The sequence below is a fragment of the Parasteatoda tepidariorum genome, chromosome 8, assembly GCF_982258835.1.
Source record: "Parasteatoda tepidariorum strain Cologne lab strain chromosome 8, Ptep-v5.0, whole genome shotgun sequence".
Classification (NCBI taxonomy): domain Eukaryota; kingdom Metazoa; phylum Arthropoda; class Arachnida; order Araneae; family Theridiidae; genus Parasteatoda; species Parasteatoda tepidariorum.
The window spans coordinates 11,739,087-11,762,254 of record NC_141762.1 but is presented as its reverse complement, the minus strand read 5'-3'; the positions used below and the strand labels follow the sequence as shown (position 1 = coordinate 11,762,254).

The window sequence follows — 23,168 nt, the reverse complement described above, 5'->3', positions numbered from 1 at the left end:
AAAGACTTTAAAACAAAACTTACAACAGTTACTTTTCTCAACAACTGAAATTTAGAATAGTGTGATTAAGAAAAATATGCGAACTGTTTGCAATTAATATTGAAATGCACAGGTTTAGACTTTTCTACAGTGAAAAGTTTTCGGAACTTCAGTGTTCAAAAAAGTAAACAAAAGCTAGACGTTAAGAACGCATCCAATGAGCGAGCAAAGCGAGCATCGGATTGCGAAGCAATCCGAAATGAACTGCGAAAGCAGTTCCGAGGGTTGGCGAGCGCCAGCGAGCAGGGGGCGAAGCCTCCTAGTTTTTTAAAAAAGCTTTAATCTTAAACAGCTGTAATAAAATTTTTCTTTGTTTAAGTTTCCCGCATGCAATGTGGTAAAATGCCAGGTCTCATATATTTGCTAAAATGATTTCGTGACCGTTAAAATTATTTTAATCACCGAAAATCAAATTTATTTATTCAAAAATAATGTGGTAAGGCGAAAATTTTTTTACTATATCCAACTAAATGCATGAAAAAAAACTTCCCACTAAGAGTGGAAAAGTTAGCAAGTACAGTCAGCTTAGTTGTGGTTTAATAATATCATTATCTAAATGATAACGATATTATTTAGATAAAGATAATTACTCTCAATACATACCACTTAATACATTCCTTACGATCACTTAAGTAATGTATTTTCAATTACATTTACATATTGAAACTACATTTACGAAACTGTACTTTAACTTCTAATTTATTTCTTGGTTACTATAAAAATATTCAACGACTTATCACCAACGAAATTATTTTACAATCGTGAGAAAATAAATAATCAAATTTTTTTACAGTTGAATTTTCAGAAACCAGAAACTAATTTCGGTTATCTATAACATGATTCAAGGCGTAATAATCATAATAATTCAGAAAATTTTTTGTAAAAGTGTGTGAATTTTTAAAATTAATGAAATTTTAAAATTGGTGATATTAGTAGTTTTCGAAAAAAAACTGATTGTCTATTGATTATTGCAAACAAAATGTCATTTATTTTGCTTTTAATTAAAAAAAAGTACTTCTAAAGACACCTAGTCTCCTCACGAGGGATTGTTGTAACAATGCCTGTATGTAATATGAATTATTTATTTTTCAGAGAGTAGCTAATCAAGTAGTGAAGGATCTGAGCCCCGAGAAATTCAAAGCAATGAGTTTAGAAGTGAGTACTTATAATATTACTTAAAAACAAATGAAAATCAATAATAGATTAAAAACGAAAGACATAAAAACCAATTTTAAGGCATGCTGTCTAAAAAACCGAAGCCAGTTTAAGCTTCAGATGAAATGCACTTTTTAAACTAATTCATTCCCTATTTGCAAATTTTCAACAATATTATGAATATTGCTCTTCACGTAATGAAGCGACCCGGGTTTGAAAACCAGCGAAGGCTTGCCACTGACAACTTGCCTCGACCACAATGATAGCGAAAATATCACGAATGATAGAATCATCATCGGTTTGATTTCTCTTGCCGTTACTATATTATGAAACTGCACACTCAACATAAAATATTTGAATACTTGTAATACTTCTTTTTTGAAATGTTTATTATCTGGTTTTTGCCATGACAGTACGAATACGGGCCCCCGGAGTACGTATTGTTGAAATTTTGGAATAGAGGTTTTGTTATGTGATTTCTCATCGTAATATTTTTAATGTTTTGTAAACTGTAAATATTTTGTACTGTTTATTATGAAATTGCATACTCAATATAAAATTTTGGAATACTTGAGATATTTCTGTCTTTTGAAATGTTTATTATGTGGTTTTTACCATGACAAAACAAATGCGGGCCCCCGGGGTACGTATTGCTGAAATTTTGAAATGGAGGATTTGTTATACGATTTCTCATCGTAATATTTTAATGTTCTGTAAATTTGATAAACTGTAAATATTTTGTACTGATTATTATGAAATTGCACACTCAACATAAAATTTTGGAATACTTGCTGTATTTTTGTTTTTTGAAATGTTTATTATGTGGTTTTTGCCACGACAAAACGAATGCGGGCCCCCGGGGTACGTATTGCTGAAATTTTGGAGTGGAGGATTTGTTATACGATTTCTCATCGCAATATTCTAATGTTTTGTAAATTTGACAAACTGTAAATTTTTCTACTGTTTACTGCGAAATTGCACACCCAACATAAAATTTTAGAATACCTGTAGTGTTTCTGTTTTAAAAAATGTTTGTTATGTGTAATTTGCTATGAATGTCACTGGGTTTTAATGTTTTGTATGAAAGTGAGCTTTCACTGTGAATATGTTGCTGAAATCCTAATTTCATTGCTGTGTAAACCAGTTGCACCTGTAAAATTATGTATAAAATTTTTTGGATGAATAAATTTTGCGACCCTCTGGGACGGGGCGGGTCGGTAGATTGTGGATTGGTGGCTGCTCTGCGCGTGCAGCAGCCAGACTAACAAAATTCAAAATCTTGCTCTTTTTCTAAAGCTCTTGTACCCGTCATCACACATTGCTCCGAATCGCGATCCTCCCCGTCGACGCAAGTGTTGCCATTCCGTCGTTGCCAAGCCAAAGTGCCAATTCTCTATTGATGCAGGTCACGTACGCGCATAAGGTCTTCAGTATTACCTGGATGCCCCCCTACGGGGCGGGACAGGGCTAAGCCTGGCTTCTCTTGCCGTCAGACTATCCATGAACTAATCTTTTCGTATAAAAAGAGTTTACAACGAGGGTAAATTACTTAAAATACTTCATCAAAAAGACCCTTTGTCTTCGAGTAAGGTTCATGGTTTTATAGCTGCGAAATCGAACATTGTTACATTGGCAAATCTAATATGGATTGCCTGTTCAACACTGCTGATAAGATTACCATGAAATATTTTGTATGGTAATATTGAATGTAATAGAACCAAATGGAAATGCTTTTTCTACGGGACCTCCCTACTTGTACATGATCGGCATCACAGCCCGAATTAAATCTAGACGACCTGGTTCCATTCGATTGCCGTCCAATCCTGCCGAGAGCGACACCACTTCGAACGGAAGGAATGATGAGTGAATGTCAATCCTGCCTACGCTGTATAGTGGAGCACCACTTCTACAGCTGATGTGATGGCACTGATTGCCATCGCATATGACACACGATCACCCCTATTATAGATCCACAGTGCCATGAAAGCCAATCTGTACGATCGTCACATCCTTTAGCCCCCATGTGTTTTCACTTATTGCACGTGTGTTTTCTTCACCATCTTTCATAAGACAATGCTCGGCGATATACAACAAGGGTGTCAAAGTCATGCCGTCCTAACCTGCTAGATTCCCAGATTTGTCACTGAACTAGGAAAACTAGAAATATCTGGGACCGCTTAGGATAGGAAGTTGAACAACCTCCGAGTGGAGTCGATTTGCTGGTGTTTATACAGCAAATATGGAACAAGATGGCGCGGCATCGTAAGGGACTTACATGTCTCTGTGCCCGACTGTATCACTCCTTGCCTAGAGGTGGCACTAGAGGGTACTGAAGCTTTCATTCATTTGTATTCTTTCTTATAGTAAATGATCATTTTGCTTTCATTTTTAACTACTTGCTTACATCAACGTTGTACTTACGTATGAAGATTTCGTTTCAGTCTGACAACTCTTTCAAGGTGCGTTAATTTTTAATGGCAATAAGTGTATTTACTTAATATAAATATTCCTATTGACCAAGAATTGTATAAATCGTCAATTTTATTAAAATATTTTAAATAATTATCAAATGAAATAATTTTATTAAAATGTTTATCACTGGGCATCGTGAAGAACGCTCGGATTGGGCTTTAAAAAACTGGCTGTTCAAATAAAAAACTCACTTAAATGTCTTAATACGAATCGTCATTATTTATCTAGAAGAAATAAAAAACACAAATATTTTAATTGTAATAGATTTTTTTGCTTCCAAAGCAATATCAATTAATATTAACATACAAATCATCTCTAACATTTTTTGTTAAAAATTCTTCAGAGCGATGTAGCAATTAGTTTCGGAAAAAAATTAAACTTGTTGATAAATTGATAGTAATTTTGATTGGATAAAAATTTTCCTAGAACCAACTTCGATTAAATAAAAATGACCATACTCGTTAGAGAGATTTTTGTAATTAAATGTTTTTCTCACGAATTGCTTTTAGGAAGCAGAAAAATGGCTGAACACATCGAATACAACGTCAAGCAAAATGTATTGCGAATTCATTGAAAGACACGGTCATCGATGTCTTAAAGAAGTAAGTCTATATTCATTATTACGATTTGATGTAATATTTACGTTACTGTTAAATACGCAAGCTGCAGAAGCAGTGTAGACAGAGACTCTGGATAACAGAATTTTGATTAAGATGTCTAATTAAGTCTCCCTTCAAAATTTTGATCCTTTAGAATTCACCAATCTGTGGTGGAAAGACTCATGTGAACGGAGAATTCCCTAAAAAATCACCTATTTCAAAGTTGTTATGCATGCATCAAATGCATTTTGCCTACCCAAATATTTTTTAAGTAGACTTCCTTAGGGTCAGTATTTTAAATTTTGTCATATATTTACAATATTTTTATTGTTTAATTAATGTTTTTCAAATCTAATATGAATTTTTTAAAAAAAATATACAACTTTATTCAAGCAAAAAATAAGTTTGCAGAAAGTGACTATTAAATGAAAAGTCCCTCTCGATGTCGGTCACCGACTCATTAGGTTTGAAGAAAAAGTGGCTACTAAGTTATTAGAGTCTACCGGCCACTGGCTACTAATTGAAAATTTAAATTTTCTGGTCCAGTTTTAAGTCTCGTTCGTATTGTTTTTGAAGTTGATTTATTATTGTTCTTAAAGTCTCGTAGCTATTCAATTCTACGTGCAAAATAAAAACTTCTAAACCTTTATTAGTTCTGAGAGTTCTAGCATTATTTCCCAGGAATGAAACTTTCGCCCCTCGTTATACAAATAGGCTGTTTTTGCTCAGACTATTTCACTGATCTAACGTTACGAACCTATTTTGCCCGACCCCCAGTGTTTTCCAACCTTTTCATCGCCCCGTACCGGTAAACGTTTGATTTAGGGTAAAAGTTCTACCACTCTTTTTTTAATATAAGGGCTCCTTTTGCATCCTTGTATTATGGGGCATATTCTTTCGCGAATAGAATTTTCTTGTAGAACTAATCTAACCTCCCAATTTGAAACGAAGTCTATTTAATTTCGTATTTGGGAAGAATAATACAATTTTGTTCATCGAGCTTGCATTCGTTATTTTACAAAGCAATATTTACTGTATTCTAAAGATTAGTTTAAAAAAACTTTTAATTTTGTTCAATCTAAATATTAATCATAATTTAATTTATTTTATAGATTTGGGGTAGCAGTCAAAATACAGTACTCGGTTCTCGGATAGTGGTCTACAGACTGTGGCTTGCAAGCTTATGAGTCTCGAATTTCGGCTACGTGCGCATGAGTGATGCTTCGAATCAGAGTGTACCGACTACGGCGGTCTGAACTTATTAAAAAAGCGTCTTAGATCTTAAAACTAATTTTCCTAATATATAGGGTGTTCCGTAATTACTATCCGTAACCTACATTTTTTGAATCCTTTACATTGACGTTGCCAAAAGGTTTGCACATTATGCATCGCAACTGATAACAGACTCTGATGAATTACTATTGATTGAGGTGGGATTAAATACTTCAAAACAAACTTGCTTGCCACTGGCAGGTGTTTTTTACCGTACGTATTGTCTTAGTTTTTTCTGGCAGTTAAATAGGTTTCGATATTTTTTTAAAAATCTCGCTTTCATCGTTAGTGGTTTCTAAGATTTGAATGACAATAATTCCTTCTAAAAATAGTTTTTTTTTTTAAATCCTGGAAGTGTATGATTTTTTTACATATCATATTTAGTTAAAGTTATAGAAATATGTAATAAAAGTAGTGATTATGATGGTTACAATCCAAAGCATTTACAGATGCTGGGAGTTTAGTAACCAAGCCCTTAGCTTCTTGCTTCCTATTATTTTTGTACGACAGAGGTAAAAGAATACAATACAATGCATGTGTCTAAATGTACACAGTTCATAAGGCGTCTAGAGTAACATAAAATATAGTTAGGAGAATTTCTGAATTCAATTTTTAAAGAAGTGACCACTAAGACAGTCATGGCCTGTTAAAAGACGTATTTTCTCAATTGCTGAGGCACGAAGAAAATCCCGAATAATGGAAGCCAGACACTCCCAGGCTTTATATTTTGCATAATTATTAGGTAGTAGTTTATGTCTTTTGTTAAATCCCGGTTTAATCATTCTTTTTGTTGAATTTAAAGATCGACACAGCTTTTGACCTTTGGAGAATGTTAGTGCTACTTTTTTTCTCTAGGAAGTCAGCCTTGTCATTTCCTTCCACTACACAGTGATAGAGATCCCACTGCAAAGCAATAGTCTATGACAGAGAATTTAGAAGTGACCGAAAGGTATAGATACGTTTCGAGTTGCACATTTTATTGCTGGAAATAGTCTGTAGAGCAACTTCAGGATCAGAAAGAATAAGAATTTTATTATAGATTTGTCTTCTGGCAATCTCTACCTCTCCATCGAAGCTAGTGGCACCTATAGCTCTGTAAAAGGAAAAATGATCGCAAAAAATACAACTCCAGCATTAACACCCTAATCAAGGCAGCTATCAATGAGAGTTATACTACCGCGCAATTTAACACATTGCTAACCGGTCACGAGTTAACTCGTGTTTTCGTGGCCAACCGTTGGTGACCGGTCACGAGTCTTAGCAATCATATAAGCAGTGATTTCGTGGTGACTATTTTAAAAAGTGGGCGTAACTTTCCATACTTTTCAAGTTTTACTATTTAATTCTCTACCAATTTATGATAACTTTACGAAACCGGATATATTTGCAAAACTTGTAGGGTACCATTACACGTAGGTGATTGTTATACTTTTTATCATACGAAAAAGAAATATTAAGAGTTGAATAATAAATGAAATTTTTTAAAGTGCATTAGTTTGTTTTACTTCTATATCCGCTATCAAAACCCGCATGGAGTAATTTTCAGAAAAGTTGCCGGTCAGCAATGTATCAATAAACAGCATAAGTGCTTCATGATTGAGTCCGAGAAAAGTGGCTCGACAACTTTTCGTCTTCCATTGCTAATGCTGTGAACGCCCTTAAATAGAATTTCAAATAACTGATAAAACAAAATTTGTTTTTGAGTTTTTTATCATATATATGTAGCTTACCATACAAAGATGCAAACTATATATAAAAATCTAAATTTTGAAATTTTTGTCGCTTACGTTGATTTTTCAATTGCTCGGCACAATGGCACGAAGTTCTTAGTGGCATATTTCCCTTTTTTTTTTATCAATTTTTAAATAAAGTTCGATGTCTCAGTATTCGAAACGGGGTTAAAATCTAAATAGTTTTGTGTTTACAATATTCAATTTTTTTATTCTTTTTCAGTTTGATGTTAATTCGACACCATGGGGTCAAGATCAGCGAATTTTTATTAAACTCCTACAAGTATGTAAAATTTTCTGTTTTCTTAATAAATATTTGTAAATTTGTCTTCTAAAATATTTTTTTTCTTGTTTCAGATTAAAGCAATGACCACTTGTATTATACATTTAATTGCTTTAATTTAATTTGTAATCTTCATTTTTTTGCTCGAAAATTAGTTATTGCACTTAATACATATAAATAGGTAATGCACATTTTTATATCCAAACTAGATTTGTTTTTCTCATTATTATTGCTTTACTATTATAACTTGGGATGCCAATTACTAAGTGTTTGTAAAATATTCGATAAAGTGCTTGACAGTCAAATCCAAAGCTTATATGATTTTCGTTAATTTTACCAACATTTTAAAAGACTAAACATGAGAGAACTGGAACAAATTTCTATTCTTTTTGGAACTTATGAATAAAAAAACTATAACAAGTAACTTTAAATTAAATTTAAATAAAGAATTTTGCATTAAAACATAAACTTTCCAAACATAATTTTTTCCCTCCACAAAGCTTAGAAAATTGGCATTCCTTTCATACGGACGTTCGAAAAATTAATTCGAATTGTTCATTGAATGTATTGTCAGCCGATGGAAAGTTTGGTCCTTGTGGAGTTACTTTAGTCCAACACAAAATATAAGTTGTTAATTTTTGAAATCAGCGAGCAAAATGATACAGTTTTTGAAAACCATTGTTTTGATGAATAAATTGTTAGCCTCCAAACTTTTCATTATGGACTAATCGAATTATTAAAATAATTCCAGTATATTAAAATGAGTTCTAAAGAAACGCCACGCAGAGGTTATTTTGGTCCAAAATTTTAAAAATTGCAGAAACAGCAATTTTTTTATAAAAAAAAATGTATAATTTACTTCCTTATATTTCGTTAACAAAATGAAATTCAATTTGGGTCTTGATAGCCCCTATATTATACTTTTTATTGACGAATATCTAAGTGCAGTAGTAGCACTTGATTTACGTCACACAAGTGCTGCCCAATGAACTATTGCATTTTTTGAGCTCTATTTAGCTAGAATGCCACGCAATCTCGACTCTGATCAAAAGACGTGGACAGCACCTGAGCAGGTACTCTTCTCTAGAAACTTCACACCACAATTAACGAGAGGACTTTCAACCACGACAAATTTAACATGCACCTCGCTTGCACTTTGGTTGTTTTGTTGGCCCCCAGGATCGAACTCATTTAACTTGGGTAACGAACCAGCAATGCGAGTGACGCCTTAACCGACTTGCGACAATGGAATGGCTCTGTAGTAGTATCAGTTATGTTTAAATGCGTAGATTTACAGATTTTATTAAAATGTGTTACTCATCATTACAAACGAATAATTCGCATATATATGAGAGTTCTTTTTTATAATACAGTAATATAACAATATTCAATATATATATATATATATATATATATATATATATATATATATATATATATATATATATATATATATATATATATATATATATATATATATATATATATATATATATATATATATATATATATATATATATATATATATATATATATATATATATATATATATATATATATATTCCATTTTAATTATCATTTTACAACCACGTTGAAAAATATTCACCAAAAATTATACAAGTTGGTTGCTCTGTATTCTTTCAAATGATTCCGATGTTTTCGATTTCATTCATTTCTCATTTACAGACATTAGCTGGCTGCGCAAAAGAGGACTCTGAAAGCTCAGATGAAAACTATTCAAAATTATTTTCTGAACTACGGACGCCCTTAAATGTTCTAAACAGGTAATATAAGTTATTATGTACAAGTCAATTGAACAAATAGTTCAAACTTGCAAGAACTTTTGTTGATGGTGACTAATCCTAAAACCATGGGACAAATAGTTTCGAAGTTATAAGGCTTTCTTCATGAAAAGTGCAATTCAAAAATAGTACTAGAAAAATTGAAAATAGTATAGTAAAACATTGAAACATCAGTTGCTTTGTTTCATGTTTGATCTCATTCTTTTAACTCAGAAAAATGTGAAAGCAACTATTGTTATCTCTACCTCAATTGAGATTATATCAATTGAGATGCGTGATTAAAGTTAATCACAAAATTGTACCTTTTTTACATAAAACGCTTATAACATCTAAACTAATAATTTGGTTGTCTAGGAATTAATCTCATTTAACTCAGTGCGAAAAATTGCATCAGAAATCATACCTAACATGCTCAGAAAGTCCCTGGATAGCAATGTAAAGTCTAGTGCACAAAACAAAACAAAAACTGGTCACCCTGAATAACTTTTAATCTTATGATCGCATCTTCACGTTCTGGGACTCAATATCAATGGCTCGAGAGAACGATCTCAAATGAGCTAATTAATTAGCGAAAACGGTAATTTAAGTTACAAAATCAGTCACAAAATAGTATTTTCTCTGAATAAACATAAACGTTTTGACGGAGATTTTTTTCTGAGAAATTAAATTTTTAAAAAATTGTTTACTTAAAATTCGATTTCTCAGGAACTATTCGACCAATTTTGTTGAAAGTTTGCATTTTGGCACGTGAAATTAAATACTTCGAAATGAAGTAAAAAATTGTATACCTTGCAAATCAAAATTTTTTCTACTATTATTAAATAAAATATTAAAAAGTTATAAATGTTTACTGAAATTTGATTTTTGTATGTAATTGCCTTTGGATAAACGAATTTTATAATTGAGTTCAAAAAGTTTTCAATTCGCTTTCAAAGTTCTCGAGAAATGTCGAAATACGCAAGAAGCAAAATAAAAAGAAAAGGGGAAAAACTTTTAACCGTTCGCCTGACCAAATTATTTGGACCATATTTCTCATTTTGCGACAACTCCATATATTAGGGGATTCAAAAATCCGAAACCCTAAAAATAATTAGCATAGTTGAGGTCACCCCAGGAGCCATTAAGATGGTGTCCTAGAATGTGAAGATCCTTTTATTAGATCAAAAGTTATACAGGATGGCAGAAATTAATTTCATATTTCTAGTGGTTTGTAGCATTTATTGAATTTTGCCAAACTGGTTTCATTGCACCATGAAGGGTTAAATGATCGTAAAATGGTTAGAAGTTGTGATTTCTAATAATGTTGCATAGAAAGATGGACATGTCTCTTTTAAGAGATGTTATTTTTATGTTTCTTAACTCTTAATAACTCTTACTTACTAACTTTTACAAATATTTAATTTTTCAATTAATTTTAGTCTTTTTTATCCAAAAAACATGTTAAAATTACTTGGAATATTTCAGGTGGCTTTTAAGATTCGCTATTCCAAATTGTCGTAGGGGTGTAAGATCGAGAGAAACTAGTAAGGTAGGTTCCACTTCTATGTTATGATGTTCCTTTTCATGATTTTTTGTCATGGTGTGCTAAAGTTGTTTTTTTTTCTTCGTTGCAGTCTATGTTGATCAAAAGTGTGGACCACTACAGAAAAGGTTTTAGACATTTGGCGAAGTTGATGGTGGCAGAAGGACGCATTCCGGATAAAGACCTTATTTATTTTATGACATTGGAGGAAATTAGAGATTTGTTGAATACGAGATATCCAAAAATAATATCCAGGTAAATTCAGTTTTCTTTAATTTAATTTCTTTAAATTAATTCAGTTTTCTCTAATTTTCGTTGATTTGGAAAACGAAACTTATAAAATAATTGATGATACTTTTAATACATCAATGATGATAATCATTGATGATAAATGCTTAGAGACGTTTGAATAATTTTGTGTTGTGGCCAACTTGTACGACTGCTGAGAAATAATTTTCTTAGTGGTAGACCAACTTGCGTTTTGTTGTACTAAATGGTGAAATATAAAGTTAAAACAAAATTTTTTAGACTCAATAATTTAAAAAAAATATGAAGATAAGATCTATTTGTAGGCTAAATATGCTCATTTATGTTTTAATAGTTTTGTTCTTGGATATTTATTTGAAACTTAATTGTTGATTTACAACCGCTTCGTAAAATCTTTTTCGACGACCGCACAAGTTATCATATAGACTTGAAAATGTATTAATAGTTTTGTTTCTAGAAAATTCTTCCAGACTTAATTCTTGTTTTTCTACCACTTGTGGATTTCCTAACAATCGAGAATTCATTTGTAACATTTAATGATAACACTGGAGAACAATTTTTCTTTATTTTTTGCGTGCTTATTTTTTGTTGTATCTGAGGTAATAACGCGTAGTTGATTTAAAATCTGCAATCAGTTTCTCTCTCAAATTTCATATAATATTTAAAATAGAATATAAATATTTCAAAATATCTAAAAAAATACAAATATTTTGAAATACAATTTATAAAACAGTTTGCAATTTAGTAATTTATTCCGCACCACAAATTTTTGAAATTCACTCAAATGAATTCTAAGTGTACCCACTTCTCTGCTACGTAGGAAGTGACAGCAAGAAGGCGATAATACATTTCACTTTATGATGTCATCAGTTAAGGTCATATGTTTTTCGTTTTAGATGTTATTTCCAAAGGTGCTGATAAGTGCTTATGTATGTATATAAACATACATGATTTTTACAAATCTGTACCTTCAGACAGAAACTAAACTTGCGACAAAGAATTAATGAGTCTACATTAGTATTGAAATAAAAAGGTTAGCCGTTACATTGATTGATAAGAAAAGAATAAAATATTTTGTGTTCTTCTTCTTCAGGAGCGCAACAGCCCTTTGCAGGCCTTGGCTGCCTCAACAGCACGCCCTCTGTCCATGGCAACTCCCCTCCAGTTCTTAAGATTTAAGACATTGAGGTCGTTTTCGGTGTCGTTGAGCCATCGAGTAGGTGGTCTACCTCTAGAACGGGACCCCTGAGGGTTCTTGAAGGTGGCAGTTTTTACAGGGCTATCTTCAGAGTCGCTCCATTTTCTATATTTTGTGTTCGCTTTAAATAAAAATTAACTAATTGATTTAATTTAAATATAATTCGATTAACAATGAAAAAAAAGTGTAAGTAATTAAAGATATCTTAAAAGGTACGAATAGGCAATTGTGGCATCACATTAGCTTTTGTAATTTTATTTTAAATTATTACCAGTGCTGAACAGCTGACTCATTTCTGGATTTGCGACAGTCAATGTTCAACTCTGTAGTCTTTTAATTTTAAACCCAACCTAGAAGACAAGAAAATTCCTGGATCAAACATTGGCACAAACTAGCTTTCTTGGAATATTTTTTAACGGAACTAACTTGTAATTGCGTTACACGGAGACGATAACACGAAAATAGTTTATGGTTAGCCCGTTGACAAGAACATTCCAACCTATGATCTTTATGACATTGAGGATATTTTACTTAAGCACTGCGGTTGGTGCAAGACTACGGCAGAATTTCTATCGAGCAGCTGGGCAGCAGTTGCTGGGATTCGAACTGGGTCTACTCTTTATAAGGCGAGCATTCTAGCCCTTGAACCATCCTGGCTGAACTTGTACTTTTCGATAAATTTCCTTGAGTTACATCTTGACGAATAGGACAAAAATTCTATTGCCTTCCACAGTGATTTTCCTGTTTATAATACAAACGAACATTTTGCCAGTTTGCATATTATATTTCAAGTTCTTTGTATATTTTTTCAGAGCAAATCAACGCAGAAAAATATTTCCAGTGGTTGATCAATATAAGTTTCCCGAAATCATGCGAGGTTTCCCCAAACCAGTAAGTGTTCTATTTTAGCTTATATGCAAGAATTTAGTATACATTTTTTTAAATATATTTTCAATTAAAATGAAGTTAATTTATTAACTTTTGAGAATAACACTCGAGATATATTGATGTCTTCAGTTGTAAAGTTTTTTTTCCCGGAAGTTCTTTATATTCAAATTCAAATAATTATTGTATATACAATATGTTTATTTAATTTTATTACTTATTTACATGTATTTGAAATAGTGACTTGTAAAAAGCATTCTTCATCTGTTATAAATTGTTTTCAGATTACAATTTCCTCATTGAATTTGTGAATTTTTAGGTAAATGAAGTAGAAGAAACTTCAGATACAACTGAATATATTGCTGATTTAACAATGCAAGGTAAAAGAAAAATGAACGCCATTTATAAAACATTTACAGGGTTCCCGCTGATTTAAAAAAATTTAATGGTGATGAATAATTTAGATTAAAATACTAATAGGAATTCCTTTTTTTTCGATACCAACCTCATAATTCAGAGATCTGATTGGATAATATTTCTATACAGATACATCTTATTTGAAAAATAACAGAGAGGTGGTCAAAAATGTATTAAATGATTGAAACTTACTTCTTAAAGTAATCACTTCGCAAAATTTTTAATGTTCATGGGACCTCTGTGCTATAGGATCACAAAAATTTAGCTTAATTCTAATTAAATGTGTACCACTCTTTAAAATAGTTTGAAATAAGCTTAGTAGTTGGTAGTTGGCAAATGCTTCGTATGTTGCAATTTTTTGACAGAACATGCAAAGGGTAGTGGTTAGCGTTGTTTCAATCGTTTCTGATCAACTCAAGTATTCGACCTAAAATTGTAATGATTGAACATTGACATTAATTTTTATGACGAAAGCCACAAATGTAATTTGTATAAGTGTTTATAAGAAAAAGAACATAACTAATTTGGAGATTTTACTGGTTATGTTTTTTTCATGTAAGTGACTTAAATTATGTTTATAATATTGCTTTCGTTTTAAGCCATGTACGCAGAAATTCATTTAAAAAAATTGCAGTCTGAAGAAAATATAATTACTCCATATCATCGTTTTACTAAAGAGTAAATTTATATAAGTAAATTAAATAAGTATGAGTAAATTGAATAAATATTTAATTAATGTAGAAGGAGAGATTCAAATTTGGTAGAATAGTATTCTAGAACAGTTTTCTTGTTAGCTTGAATAGTATTCTGGAACAGCTTTCATGTTAGCCGGAATAGTATTCTAGAACAGTTTGCAGGTTAGGTAGAATAGTATTCTAGAACTGTTTTCAAGTTAGTTAGAATAGTATTTTGGAACAGTTTTCAAGTTAGGAAGAATAGTATTCTAGAACTGTTTTCAAGTTAGGTAGAATAGTATTCTAGAACAGTTTTCTTGTATATTCTTGTTGTTTCAGTCAGGAAGAATAATATTTTGAAGCAGTTTTCATGTTAGCTTGAATAGTATTCTGTAACAGTTTTCATGTTAGCTAGAATAGTATTTTAGAACAGTTTGCAGATTAGGTAGAATAGTATTCTATTTTCATGAATTTTATAGTTATTATTAATATTTTATTTGAATTATTATTACTATGTTTTTGTTCTGATTTTCTGGCGTTCAAGAAAGAAATTAGTGTGTTAAAATTATGTTGATTATTTGTATAGCAACTCTTTTAAACGCTTAATTTAAGATTATTCATTCCTATTTCCAGGTATTCCTGTTAGCCAGGGTGTTGTTAAGGGATATGCTAGGGTAGCCGTATCTCTGGATCAAGCTGCTCAATTAAAGGTACATGTATATGCGTAAAAGTAACAACTACATAGCAATAATTAAAATAAAGTTTTTCAGTTTTTATAAACAATAGCTTTGTTTTGAAATATGTAAAATATACTTTGATATAACTTTTAAGACTAATATATAAACTTTCCCCTTCTAAAATTGTTTATTTTTATTTGATATAATCTATGATTTTTCTCTTTGTGACATTTTTTTAGCACTGTTAGTCATTAATTTTTCAACCAACCAACATCTTCAAAAATACGTAACATAGATTTTAAAAATATATTATAGACTATTATTTGTTCCTACTTTTTCGAAACATTATTTTAAAATATTTGCAGTTGTTGAGGAAAATTAATTAATTGCTTAATTGATTTTCCTCATTTTTTAATTAATTGCTTAATTGTTCGCCATTTTTTAAACTGTTTAAGTGAACTTAAGCCAGATCTTAATATCATTACAGGATTATCAGGTTCTTTATTAGGTAAGTGAGAAATATATTTTTTAATGGCGGACAAAATTATTTTTACCCATTCGAAAATGTTTTTTGTCACAAAAGGAGCAGTTATCAAATAAAAAATTCACAAATGACAAAGAATAGGGTATAATACTTATTTCTTTAATCTGAATCTCAGAGTACAATACATTAAATAGCAATTGGTATAACTTTATAACTTAATAATATTTTGAGTTTTTTTTTAATGTTTGTATGCTTTAATAAAGTCATTGTCTATAGTAAAATACAATTCTATTTAACCTCCTCAGTTGGATTTTTTGATCGTAATGAAAAGTTTTGATTCGAGTAAATTTTTTGACAGTTTTATGGGATATAAATATCTTACTGTTGTTCAGTTTTATAGGTTTTATTTTGTGACCAAAATGTAAAGAAATATACTATAGAAGTATCCTTGACAATGCAAAAATGATTAAAAAAAACTATTATTTTTGATATAGTAATTAAAAATAACTCAGAAAGTTAGTCGAGATTAATGATTTTTTTAAATATTTCATTACCTTTATGGGTTTATTTATTTCTTGGTGGTATATTTTTAAGTGAAAATCGCATCATCTGCCATTATAGCTCGGTCTTTCTGAGAATTAGTTTAGCCGAAACTGTGACATTAAGATGTACCGTTAAAAAAAAAAAAACTGTTTTCCAATCTTTTCTTTTTTTCTTTAATTATATGTTTTTATTTCAAAATATAGATAGTATTCATATTTGAGTGCATTTTCTTGAACATATTTTCCTAATTTGAAACTCATGTGCTTGAATATTAAAAAAATTCTTAGTCTTTATATATTTGAAGTATAGGGTAAAATTAATTTCAAAAAATTTTAATTGACATTTATTCCTCACAATTATGTTTTTTTTTAACAGTTGCGATAGCCTCTTCAATTTTCTACTGATTTATGATATTCGGATGAATGAAAATCAGTAATTTCGGCAAAAAATGTCGATTCTTTTTGCGATTCATATTTGATCTTCAATTCATTAGCTCTGAGAAGCCTATTAAAATTTTTTATCCCTGATATTTAGAAATGAAGCTATAGTTTTTTTTTTTTTTTGCGTATATTGGCAGAGAAAACCGATCACCGAAATCAACTCCCAAAAACGAAACTAAAATGTTTCTTGCTATTCTTGAGAATTTTAACTACTTTTTATTTAAATAAATTATGCAATTTTTTTTAATATGAAATTTCTCATATTTTAAATGCATTTTCAAAGGATTGCAGATTTTGAGAAAATTTCTTTACGCTAACACACTTTACAAAAAAATTAATGTTAATTATATTTTTAGCCAGGGGAAATTTTGATCGCTTACAGTACAGACATAGGATGGAGTCCATATTTCCCAATAATATCTGGTGTTGTCACTGAGCTTGGAGGACTCATTTCACATGGTAATACAACATTAAAGCCTTTATTATATTACTTTTCACGTTCGCAATTTATAAAATTCCATTTTCTAATATTTTATGTTTTATAATTTAAGCATATTAGTTCAATGTTGAAAGTTGAATACTTAAAATTGTATTTTCGAAGATATATAACATTTAAAACACAGTTTTTCTTTTAAACATAGTTTATAAAGAGAAACTAATAAAATAACTTTTACTGAAAGAAATAGATAGTATATAGATTGTTCGAAACACTTATTTACCGTAGTGGGAAAAATTCCCACTGGATTTAAGAAGACTATTTCATTCGTAGTTTTTGTTCATCACACGGATAAGACATCAGTGATTCTTTTATATTTTTCTTCTGACGCTCTTATTACAAGCAGAAAATAGATTTTGGTATTTTTTAATTACGAAAAATAGTCTAATGGCTGCCAAAAAAATCTGTTAGATTGTCGGAATTATATTTGTACTAAAATATAAAATGCAAAAAAAAGTAGTTTGAAATATTTTTTCATTCATATCCGAAAATTTAGCAATAATTTATTGTATGAATTAAAGAAATTTCAATGATGAGTAACTGTTTCTCCTAGTCCTAAACAACAGCAAATATGTGCAAATTTGATAAATTATTGTTTGAAAGTGAGCCGCGTTAGGAAGATTTTAACTTTAATGCAGAAAAAAAAGACCGGTGTTTCTTGTTATCTTTCATAGCTATAAATTATTAAAACGCTAAGAATAATACTTTTCCTTTATTCTGATCTAAATTATCACAAAATAATGAAAACAGTATGGAAAATATATTAGCTTTTATTTTAATCATTCCATGTTTAATGCTACAGATTTAAAATTGAAAATTGGACTTGCAAAGAATATAAAATTTAAACATTTAGTTTTTTCACCTAAGCATATTGTTTCATGTAAGATGAAACAAATAAAATAAATTTCACTGAAAGGAATGGACAATATGTAGACTTAAAACAATAATCTGGTTCATTGTTTAAAATAAGAATTCAAAAAATAATGCTTGTTGAATTTTAATAAAGGTGCTGTTGTAAGCAGAGAATATGGACTTCCTTGCGTTGTTGGACTTCGAGGAGCCACAAAGCAGTTTAAAACAGGTATGCAATAAAAGTAGTGGAATTCTTTTGAAGTATGTATAAATACTAAGAGTTTAATTTAAAAATTATAATAACTTCTCTATTGCAATGAACATTTTCATTAAATAGTTGTTATTTTAGATTTAATTAACATTTTTCACTAAAAATGCATTAAAATATGTTTTATGACGGACTGAAAAGTATATCATTATATTCCGTCAAGTCCTTCAAATATTAAAACTATGTAACGAAAACAGCAATGCTGATAGCGATACGGAATACCTTCAGACGCATCTGTTCTGTGGTAGCTCGAATGGGGTGGTGTACAATTTTAACGAGACCTGGACAACTCTAGACAACCTGGCTGAGGCATATCTGCCACATTTTGGCGTATAGTTCGTTCACCAGGAGTTGGCATTTGGCTGTACCTCCTCGGACGCAAAGTTTATTTCAGCGCAAGAGAAGGAGGAGAAATATCTCCGCTCTTGAAAATGAGATAACCCCTAATACGCTTCAAACGCTAATAGTTTTAAATTTGAAAACTGCTGTTTTTCCCACCAGAATGTCTCGGAAAGGACAAACTATTCACTCATAAGAAAGAAATATCAAATTTATGAAATATTTAATGTTAAAAAAATGCACATTAAGATTGCGAAATAAATACTTTAGTCATATGATCCCCAAATAGCAACCTTGTTCAGTATTGTTCACATCCTTCTCCCAAAAACAGCGAAATAGTGTCGTCGGATACCACGTGATGAGGGTGGAGCCAACTGCCAACTCCTGTTGAACGAACTATACCTCGTTGAAGAATTTCATTAACTTTCTTTACTGTTCTGTAAGGCAATAAAGATTCTTCGCTAGACTCTAGAATAAATGTCCTAGTTTATCTACATCAGTCAGGTTAATCTTTCGCCTTTTTAAGAACTTGATGACATTGATATACTTGTACAGTCCTTGGCACATTCAATTTTTATCCAATTTAATTGTTCTTGTTTCGAAAACATCATGTCACTATACAAAAGAGCTCCAGGAAGCTCAAAGTTCTGTTCGCTGCGTCAGTGCGCTTGCGCTTGATGTTCGAGGGTAAAGTTCGAGTGGTGGGAGGTCAGGTAGGTATGTAATTAACGTGTGATATAACTAACATTATTCATTTAGGTTACATGGTGTATATACTATGCACCAGTGTTGTTACAGTTATAGTTACCATGAACCAGTGTTGCTACAGTTATAGTTACCGTGTACCAGTGTTGCTACAGTTATAATTACCATGTACCAAAGTTCCTACTATTAAAATTCCCACCTTTGTAGTTTTTTTTTCAAACCAGACGCCGCAGTTGAATTCGAATTTAGTATTTATTTTTAGAAAGTAACAAATGTATAGTGCATTCCTTTTTTTTACCTTTCAGGTGATTATGTTTTGCTTGATGGAAAAAAAGGTGTGCTTCAAAGATTACCGAAGCCACAAGACGAAGACAAAGATTAAGAAGCTAAAAAATGCTCATCAATAAAGATATCTATCATTACTTTCAAAGAACTTACAAATTGAAGAAACTAGAACTGATATTGTTACACTTCTGTTTACTTGGATGAAATCGATGAAGTATATTGAAATGTGTTTTGTACAAAAAATAAAAATCTATTTTTCAAAAAGAATGGCATTTATAAAAAATAGAGATTGTTTACTGACAAAAATATGCATTTTTATTAAATAAGTAACTTTATGTTTAAACATTTCGTATGAAGATACACTTATTTAAATATCAATTATGAACTATTTATACACAAACACACACAGAGAACGATCTTATTCATATTTTAATAAAATATTTATGCATATTGTCGTTTCTGTTTATAGACATACTTTTCGTTCCGTGACTGAAGAGTGTTAACTTTTAAGATTTGAAAGAAATAGAAGTACAGGGTGTTTATAAAGTCCCGGACCCATTTTGATGATTAATAACTCATAAAATAATAAAGATAGTTTTAAAATTAATAACATAAATGGTTAGATAGACTCAAAAAGTTTCATGACCCTTGTCAATGAACTTTCCCTTTGTTGCACGGAAAATATCAAGTCGATAGTCAATTTCACGCCAAGTAGCGGTAAGCGTTATGAGTTATTAAACATCAAAATGGGTGTTTCTGGCATTGTTAATTGCCATAATGTGCGCATATGGGGATCTGAAAACCCCCATGAATACCGAGAGACACAAAGGAATTCCCCAAAGGTTAATGTGTGGTGTGGACTAATGCACGACTGAGTCATTAGGCCTTTTTTTTACAGAAAAGACGGTCTCATCAGTCGTATACTTAGACATGTTGGAAAACTTCGTATTTCCACAACTAGAAGAGCTTCAGCCACATGTCTTTTTGCAACAAGATGGTGCACCACCTCATTGGGCTATCATCGATCGAAGTTCTTTGAATGACCATTTTCCAGGAAGATGGATTGAGCGAGGAGGTCCAATTCCTTGGCCACCCAAATCACCTAATATAACGCCGCTGGACTTTTTTCTTTGGGGATTTATAAAGGACAATGTTTACAGGAAGATCGTTTTGAAAATTGATGACCTAAAAGTCAGAATTACAACAGCAATAGCCTCTGTAGATACCGACATGCTTGCCGCTACCTGGTGTGAAATTCATACTCAGGGGATAAAGAACTTGTTTCGATGTATTTTTGATGACTACATAGTGTTAGTTCCTAAGGAAATTCGAAGTATATGCTAATTTTTTCCAAGAAGCAAATACATTAAGGAAATCAAATGATTAATTTATTTTTCCTGATGTGTTTTTGATGACTGCATAGTATTAATTTTTTAGGACATTTGAAGCATATACTAATTTTTTCCTATGAAAACAAGAAGCAAATGCAATAAAGAAATAAAAAAAATTAAATGAGTTTTTCCTGGTGTGCTTTTGATGACTGCATATTGTTAATTTTTAAGAAAATTCGAAGCATATACTAATTTTTCCCTTTGTGACCGAAAAACAAATGCAATAAGGAAATCGTATAATTAATTGAGTTTTTCTAATGTGCTTTTGATGACTGCATAGTGTTAATTGTTAAAGAAATTGGAAGCATATACTAAATTTTTCCTTTGTAACCAAGAAACAAATGCAACAAGGAAATCATGTAATTAAATAAATTTTTCCTGATGTGTTTTTTGACGGTTGTATAGTTTTAATTTTTAAGATTTGAATGGAATTTGAAGCATTTGCGAATTTTTTTCTTTGTGACAAAAAACTAATGCAATAAAGAAAGCAAGTAATTTAATGAGTTTTTCATGTTGATGACGTCATAGAAATTTGGAAATTGGGAATTTTAAAATTTGGAAGAAGTCGAAGAAAATTCTAATTTTTCTTCTTTTTTATTCCTTCCTTCTCGCTCCCATGAAATTGACGGGCTGGAGTGTTCAAATTTCTGGAGAAGTTTTAATAAAGCGGTAGCAAATTATCTATTATATATAATTCTCTTACGTGGCTCCCAAATTTTGGCTGTATTTCTTTTCCGCCTTTGGAACGTTTGCTTTTATTTGTTTACGTTTTGAAAACACCAAAGCATTCTGCCTTTTAATGATGTGTTTCTGATCTAATCTATATAATTCTCTTACGTGGCTCCCAAATTTTGGCTGAAGTACTTTGTACAACTAAATAAGATTATTTTCACAACACTCAAATATTTACTTTATTTTCTTCATTCCTAGAGAAAACAGTCGGCAAAGAATTCTGTTAGGTTAAAAAACATTTCGATAAAAAAATAACGAATTGGGTATAATATAAAAAAAACACAACTACTTCCACTTAGTAGGAATAACATTTACCATGACGCAATGCTAAATTCTATGCCACTATCCACATAAATCAATTATTAATCAAAAATCGAATATCAATTACTTTTCTTTATAATGCAATAAAATCTGGCGAGCAGCTATTTAAACGATCAAACACTTCGTTTGTTTATTTGTGGCTTGAAGTTAGGCTCGCAGAAAATGCCGTTCATGGGTTAAATTTAGTAGGAATAACACAACCTGTGACGTAGGCTATAGTATACCCAATTCTGAAAGAAATAAAAATAAACAACTTAAAAAATAAAAATGCTGTTGTCAGCCATAGAATTTTTTGAAAGTTAACTTAGCAACATAAATCAAAATGACATAGAAGCGCAACTAGATCAAAATTATGATACCTAAGCGCTTGACGTAGCAAATCCTTCAATTCTATAAGTGTTGTATCGCCAAATGCCCAAATTAACAATTGTATTTTTAAAGAAATTCTATAAAAAGTTTTAAATAAACAACCTACTTCCACAACTGCTTTTTGAAGAACTTGGCTCATTGATTAAAAATATTGTTTCAATTTTACAGTACTAACTTTACTTCTACTTTCATTATTGCTATGATCCTCTTTCATTACATTTTACAACTTCATGCTAAATTTGAGGACTTTAAGTTGTTTTGTGGTTGAATACTGACATTTAGAAATGTGTACATAAGAAAAATAATTTTTAGAGGTTAAGAGTTGCCTCAGAAAAATTTGAATTGTTGACATTGAATTTAACAATGGAAACAATCGTTTTTGTTAAAAATTGAATTGTATTGTTGACATCAAAACTAGCAATATTGTGTTCCAACTTAACAATACTACCTTAATTTATACTTTAGAATTGCCTCGGAGAAATTTGAATTGTTAGCAATGACTTAAACAAAAAGTTTTATTTTAACTGACAAATACTATATTATAATTTTAACTTTTTCTATGACTATACTCATTTTCTTACTCTTTTCTTTGTTTTTTATACATTTTATATTTTTGTGATAAAATAAAAAAACTTATGGTTGTTCTGCTTCTGAACACTGATGAAAACACAAAAGGATGGGCTTTATAAACAATCAAAAATAAATACACTTATTTTACAAATTCCATATTAATAGGGTGGCCGCCTTCAGAGAATTAAAAATACAAAATTATCTTCATCAAAGCCGATGCTTCACATCCGGCGTTCAGTGGCAGACTACTATTTCATATTGTTTTACAACACATGGCTTTAGCCCTCTGATGGGAAAGACTTTAAAACAAAACTTACAACAGTTACTTTTCTCAACAACTGAAATTTAGAATAGTGTGATTGAGAAAAATATGCGAACTGT

General features: G+C 30.8%; 1 protein-coding gene across 2 annotated transcripts in view; it reads left to right on the top strand.

The window, feature by feature from the left end:
* The window catches only part of LOC122272221 (uncharacterized), a 97,228-nt gene extending 77,560 nt beyond the window's left edge, over positions 1–19,668 (top strand). Inside the window, exons 29-40 of one of the 2 annotated variants that reach the window (XM_087149837.1) lie at positions 1,132–1,194; positions 4,176–4,268; positions 7,491–7,550; positions 9,237–9,334; positions 10,817–10,880; positions 10,966–11,129; positions 13,152–13,230; positions 13,544–13,604; positions 14,949–15,025; positions 16,816–16,918; positions 17,962–18,036; positions 19,425–19,668. In XM_087149837.1, the coding sequence (XP_087005963.1) occupies positions 1,132–1,194; positions 4,176–4,268; positions 7,491–7,550; positions 9,237–9,334; positions 10,817–10,880; positions 10,966–11,129; positions 13,152–13,230; positions 13,544–13,604; positions 14,949–15,025; positions 16,816–16,918; positions 17,962–18,036; positions 19,425–19,501 (1,014 nt within the window). In that variant the 3' untranslated portion in view covers positions 19,502–19,668. Of the gene's footprint in view, positions 1–1,131; positions 1,195–4,175; positions 4,269–7,490; positions 7,551–9,236; positions 9,335–10,816; positions 10,881–10,965; positions 11,130–13,151; positions 13,231–13,543; positions 13,605–14,948; positions 15,026–16,815; positions 16,922–17,961; positions 18,037–19,424 lie in introns of those variants that run through there. The other variant, XM_087149838.1, reaches the window with a different exon arrangement.
* Positions 19,669–23,168: the final 3,500 nt, after the last annotated feature.